Consider the following 6,761-nt stretch of genomic DNA (forward strand, 5'->3'; position numbering starts at 1 on the left):
CCAAGGATTTTATTTAACCGTGGTGGTGACCTCTCATGTTGGGGTTTGACAAAATCTGGTTGTCCTCAAAACAGTTTGGTTGTCCAAAAAATATCTCAATAAAAATATAATTTATAAGTAGGCTTTATTGTTCTGTATACAAAGTGTAATATATACAAATGTTCTCAGTCAGCAGGTTGACAGTTTTAGGAGGTGCCGTCTTTTCCCCCAAGTTTGGTGAGAGGTGGTTATGGAGGGACACAAAAAATAGCTCTCGACTTGATCTGGCCTTATTTAAATAAAAATGACTACATGCTGTGAAATTCTTAGAGGGGTGGGCTGTCTCGTTGTGTGTGTGTGTGTGTGTGGGGGGGGTGGGGGAGCTGTATAATGGTAGGGGAAACACTGGATAACGTTTCAGTCTGTAATGGCCTCGTCAGACTGTGTCTCATTGGAAAACAGATTCCTCTAATCGGACCAATAATCACATTAATTCCCTGAATAACACAAACTTCCTACACTTGCTGGTGATACTATGAAATAAACCTGGTGACGAAAAATAGCCAAGTTAAAATAATAGATGTGTTTATCTTAATTCTTTGGGTTTTTTTATTTTCAAAATAAAAGCCCTGCAGACAGGCTTGATTTTGTGCTGAGATTTTTTGTGTTTCATTATCTACCTTAATGAAGTTGCCCGCAGAGAAAAGCAGACATTTTCTCTTTAATGCTTTCTTTTCAGACTGTTTCACATAGCAGTTTTGCAAAATGTCAAGAGCTTTCAGACACAAAGCGAGCTTGCAGAAACAAACAAGACGTAGAGCAGAATTGAGCTGCGATATCGTTAGTTTATTGTTCAAACCTGCAAACAGGTGGTCTCACAGACCAGATGTCATCATCACCTGATTGACCCTCAAAGCTAGCTTGCTTTTTCACATGATGATGGTTTCGACTGTTACTACCTCGATTTGCAGATCGCAGGCAGTTAGGTGGAACCTAAATCCTGGTTCCTGCTCTCTCTTTGTCTCTGCAGCGCTCATCAACCTGCTGAAGTTCCTGCTGTCRAATGAAACCGCCCTGTTGGCCAAACACAACATCTTTCACCTGGCCTTRCTGGTGAGGACAACAGATAAACTCCAAATGATAACAGGACATTTATCAATAGAAACTAGTTTTAAAAAATAGGTATTGTATTGTGAAGAGTAAGACYGGCACAAGTTGATTAATGTAATCATGATTAAAAATCCTCTTTGTTCATTGCATTTTGCTGTTTAACACATCGGTCAGTTTATCATTAGGTTTGTGTTTTTCCAGATTGTAAACTTGTTCAACTTGTTTATAACCTACGGCGACACGTTCCTGCCCACATCCAGCAGCTACGATGAGCTGTATTATGAAATCGTTCGAATGCACCAGGTCTTTGACAACCTCTACTGTATGGGTAYGTTTGAAAACACGATTTTTTTGTGACAATTATTCTCCTGTCTGTTGAGGTAGCTCTTGTAAGAAACAGTTTACTTCAGACCAGAGAAAAGATTTTAAAATATAATACATTGTGGGTTTTTTTCTGTCATTGTCTCCAGTTCTGAGAGTTTCCACCAATGCAGGCCAGTGGAAGGAGGCAGCCAGCAAAGTTACACATGCCCTTGTCAATATTCGGTAAAGAGATTAATACAAAAATACTGTCTTTTTAAACAAAACGTTTCCTTATGTTGGGTTTTAATGTGATTTAAAGCAGGGGTAAGATGAGAAAATTACATCTTGGGTAGTAAATTTAACTTCTTTATTCCTAAAAGTTCCTTTTAATTTTAGTTTTTATTTTCATATTTGAAGAGAGCATCTTTTGAGGTCCCTGTTTTCATAGAAAACTCGCCGACTTTCCCGGTTTGAGCTGCTCTCTGTCCAAACAGGTCGTCTGAAGGAATTGATGGAAAGGCTGGAAGAAAGGAATAACGTTTGATAAATGAATAAATTAGGCTCAGTGAACCCAAACAGACGTTGAAATGAACTTAAATGGAGGAGATGATTCTATTTTCTGCCCACCACTTTACTCCTCTGAAGTCTGTTTCGTCCATGAAGACTTATAAACCGCAGAGAAATCTTTTTGTTTTCATCACAGTCTGTTTACAGTCTGATGCAAATCAAGCTAAAACTAAATAAGCTAATTTATCTGTCAGCTGAGCTTATTGCCTTAGCTTGTATTTGAGCTATGAAGCAGTTTCTTTAGGAGGAGGACTGGCACTGAATTTACATTTAATACTCTGTGCTGGAAGGAGGCACCAAAGATGGAGCTGAGGAGAAATCGGTTGTGGTGGTGAGTTTTCCAGAACTTATTGTTCAGCTGAACTCGGCAAACCTTTTCACACGCAAACCTAAATACGATGGGTTTGCATYTAGCTGGATTCTTGTTTTTAACACTATTGCTTACTTAGAATACAACAAACAAAAAAAACCTACAATATTAAAGTGCCTGTGACATGCATATACATGGAATATAAAAAGTCAAAGAAAATATTTATATTTAAAAACTTGGCTTAATACACATGATTTTACACGTTTTGTCACATAATTGGCACATTTTCTTTTGAACTTGGCTCAACTAAAGTGAAACAGGAAGTGACATCAAAGGGGAACTCTTTGAGAAAGAAAACTTCCTGTTTTTTTATTGAAACAATATTATCACTCTCATTTCTCTATGATAGTGATTAACACAATCTAAAGAAACATCAGATTCTTCTCTACAGTCTGTGTTGTTGGCCTTTAGCAACGCTCTGTTCACATTCAGACATTCACCTTTGACATCACTTCCTGTTACTTCACATGTAAGTATCTCAACAACTGTTCATCGCAGCAGCGTGAAATCTTTTTTACAAAATGTTATCAATGTTATATTTCAAAAAACATGCATTCATATTTATTAAAATTAATTGATGTCACAGGTACTTTAAAAAGAAAAGTAGGAGTTTATGTACATTACTGACATTTAAGAGGTTTGTATCAATCACTCAGCTACCAATAAATATTTAATAAAATATCCTTCTTTTTGTTTTTCAGGGCCATCGTCAACCATTTCAATCCCAAAATCGAGTCGTACGCTGCTGTTAACCACATCTCCCAGCTCTCAGAAGAACAGGTAAGCTCTCCTCACCTCTGCTTGTTCACTGAATAAACGTGGCGTGTGGGTATAAATGAACTGCAGCATTGACTTCAGGCTGTTTGGGTTGAGCTCCCACRAAAACCAACGTTGAGATTTCAAATGCAAATCTCATTAATGTTTTAGTAAAGCACATGAAACGCTGTTTGGGAGTGTTGGAGAAGAGGTTCCCTGCRTTTTATTCTGAAAGGCTACTAATCGCGGAGGAGTTACAGTCGTGTGACAATAATAAACGACTCAAACTCTAGTCAGGATTATTAAAGGTGTTTATCACAGACATCAGTGAGCGTAAAACTCATCCTCTATGCAGCTCAGGATGATTTATTTTAACTTTTATTTAAGTTGTTTGTTCCTGAGCTTTTGAAGCAAAGATAAAAGGCTAGCTGGACTTTTGTTGTATATATTTAAACCATTCTTATTCTGTTTTCTAGTAATGGTCACATTTCACACAATTCTGGTTTTTAAGCATGTAAAGCTGAGTTGTAAAGGAAAAAAAACAGCTTTTTATCTTTGGTAATATTGGAGTAGAGCAAATTGAAGGGATTTTTGAGCTGCAYTTAGYTTTTTTTATCATTAATGACCAACCTGTGAGGATGTGAGAGCAGCCTGAAGAACACTTTTCAAGCTGATAGTAATGGATTTAGTCATTATGCTCCTCAATTACCTGTTTGCTTTTATCTGTTAGATTTATTCACAACAAGTAGAAACAGCAGAAGTTGGCTTTAGTGTCAGTGAGTTCCTGGTGTTTACTTGGTGATCAATATCCACAGCTAAATAATGTTTTAAAAAAAGGGTAAACGACATAGTTTAAATTAGAAGTAGCTTTTTAACTAGTGTTGCAAAAATAATAATAAATGCAATATGTGAACTATGCTGGTCTGTTGTGGTGAAGAGGGAGCTGAGCTGCCAGACAATGCTCTCTGTTTTCCGGTCGGTCACCTTCACTTACRATCACAAATGCTCAGTCCTGAGCTGAGCTCTTCCTCAGCGATAAGTTGAGAAGTTCAGTTATCCAGGAGTACCTCAGAGTAGAGCCACTGCTCCTCCACATCGAGAGGAGCCAGTTGACCTTCGTCCTGGATGCCTCCTTGGGGAGGTTTTGGGGGCGTGTCAGACTGGGAGGACACCCAGGAGACACCATTAGCTCTTTTGGAAGACCATTACTGATGCGTGTTCTGACCACCTCAGTCCAGACACACGGAGGCGAGTGAGGTAGTGACAGAATGCTGACTCCTGAAAAAATGGGCCGGCGTGGTCTCGATTGACACCTAGGGTTGGGCAATATTGGCAAAAAACATCAATCATGATTAATTGTGGTATTTGGCCGATAACGATTAATTTGACGATTAATCCCCTGGAGTCCCTGGACACACTTATTTCGTAGTCACATGACCAATTAATGGGAAAGAATTGCTCTTTATAAAAAATTGTTCCAAACTGTGTGAAAATGACAGATTTCAGGCTATTGTGTTAATAGATAAATAAATCACAGAACTTTATTTTTAATGTTCGTCATATTTGAAGCAGAGAGGAGCACTGAGCAGACTGACCGGAGTAATCCCCAGTCAGTCTGCCTGGTGGTATTAATCGTATTAATCGTCAAGTGCCAAAAAGTAATCGATTGATGTTTTTCTGACGATTGATTGCACACGATACGATTACGCCCAACCCTATTGACACCGAGGACCACCCACCTGCGTGTTTCTCAAATCAAAACTTTGTGTGGTTTTCTTTTCAAGCCCATGTGCTCTGTACACGCACAGAGGTGGGAATAAATAAAAACTTCATCTGCTTCATGGCTACAACCGTAACAAGAGTCAGGTTATTTTGAAACTTAAAACCCTAAAAAGACAAACATGGACATGTTTTGATCTCTGCGATGTAATAAGAGCCATCCCGTGACTCCTGCTGCCAGCAGAGATTTTTTCCACGTCTCTTTTAATACCGCACTGATTAATGCTCTCTGAAAGCGCTTATGAGAGCATCACAACGCTCTGCATGATCCTCCATGAATAAAATAAAGCAATCAATTATTTAAAACCAATTAAGTATTTATTTTTTATCTCTCTGTTCAACACCAAGATGCAATAATCAATGGTGGTGTTAAAGACGACAGTACCAGTTATTGGCCACTGCTGGAGGAAAAGGAAAACTTGTCGCAGTTTTGTTGTTTTGGGAATTAGTTCTGTCTTTTAGCAAAATATCTTGTGAGTCACTTGACAGAACTTAACGAAACCTTCAGGAAACAATCACTGGATGAATCTATAACTAATGAGTGGCTGCAGCTCTCATCAGAAGATGATCCTAGTTTGAAAGAAAAGCATGAAAGTCATCGGGCGACATGCGTTCCAATCTATTTTCTGTCTTTTGTTTCTCGTTCAGGTTCTGGAGGTGGTGCGATCCAACTACGACACACTGACCCTCAAACTGCAGGATGGTCTGGACCAGTTTGAGAGATACTCAGAGCAGCCGAAAGAAGCTGCTTTCTTCAAGGAGCTGGTAGGAGGGGGGGGGGACAAATTACGTTTTAAATGAGTGAAATGTGATCAATGAAACAAATAACCTGAACTGTAAACATTCAGGCAGGACAGAATCTAAATCCAACTGTAGCTAAAAACTTAAATCTGTAAAACGCTAACCAACAGACTAAATTAGAAAAATGTAGATGAAAGCTAAGTTTTAGCTAAACTTAAGTTGAACATTAAAATTGCCAGAGTTAGTTACAAGCTGAAATGAGCAAAACCCTAGAAGCTAATCATAAACGTTATCTGGTAGCTTAAATTAGCACAACAGGTGAAAACTACAGTTAACAAAACAGTTTTAAAACTAAAATGACCTAAAACGTAGCCAAAATGTTAAATTAGCAAAACTGTAGCTTAAACTAAAATTGGCCAACATCTAGCTAAAAAGTTAAAATTGGTCATACTTTAAAAAAGCTAAAGTTAGCAAAGCCATGGCTAAAAGCTAAATCAATGAAAAAGGTAGCAACTAAAAGTAAAACAGCTAGAAGCTACGTTTAGCAAGACAATAGATAAAAGCTGAAATTAGCACAACTGTCCAAAAAAAATAAAAAACTACAACCATAGGATAAATTCAGCTAAACTCTTGCCAAAATGACCAAAACCATGGCTAAAAGCTAATTTGGTAAAAACAGTAGCTGATTGCTAAATAACAAGACATTAGCCATTAACTAAAAGGAACAAAATATGACATAAATAGAGCTGAAGTAAATTTCAGAGAAAAATGTTTTTGAAAAGATTGAAGAGTTGTATTTTTAACAGGTACAATTTTGTAAATATAGTAAAAAAAAAATCAAAAAGTATAAAAGTATCAAAATCTATTGAGCCAAATGCTTTGATATAAGATAAGAGCACAAAGTAAACAAAACAAATACAAACCGGAAAACAATAATGCTGAGTCAGCTTTAATGTTACATTGTGTAGAGTTTAATCTCAGCCCCTTGTGTGTTTTTTTGTGTTTATTTTGTGTGTAGGTGCGCTCCATCAGTCTGAACGTGAGGAAGAACGTGTCTCTGAACACGCTGAGTCAGGACGTGCTGCTGAAAGAGTTCTCCACTATCTCCTGAGACACACACACACACACACACACACACACACACACACACACACAC

General features: G+C 37.8%; 1 protein-coding gene across 1 annotated transcript in view; it reads left to right on the top strand.

Moving 5' to 3' along the window:
* armh3 (armadillo like helical domain containing 3) overlaps nt 1-6,761 on the top strand; it is a gene marked incomplete in the record, with an annotated part of 17,056 nt that overhangs the window by 9,157 nt on the left and 1,138 nt on the right. Inside the window, 6 exon segments of the mRNA XM_014010174.1 lie at nt 1,010-1,092; nt 1,291-1,417; nt 1,560-1,635; nt 3,031-3,109; nt 5,513-5,629; nt 6,624-6,760. Of these exon segments, the coding sequence (XP_013865628.1) occupies nt 1,010-1,092; nt 1,291-1,417; nt 1,560-1,635; nt 3,031-3,109; nt 5,513-5,629; nt 6,624-6,716 (575 nt within the window).

Source organism: Austrofundulus limnaeus, unplaced genomic scaffold, assembly GCF_001266775.1.
Source record: "Austrofundulus limnaeus strain Quisiro unplaced genomic scaffold, Austrofundulus_limnaeus-1.0 Scaffold66, whole genome shotgun sequence".
Lineage (NCBI taxonomy): Eukaryota > Metazoa > Chordata > Actinopteri > Cyprinodontiformes > Rivulidae > Austrofundulus > Austrofundulus limnaeus.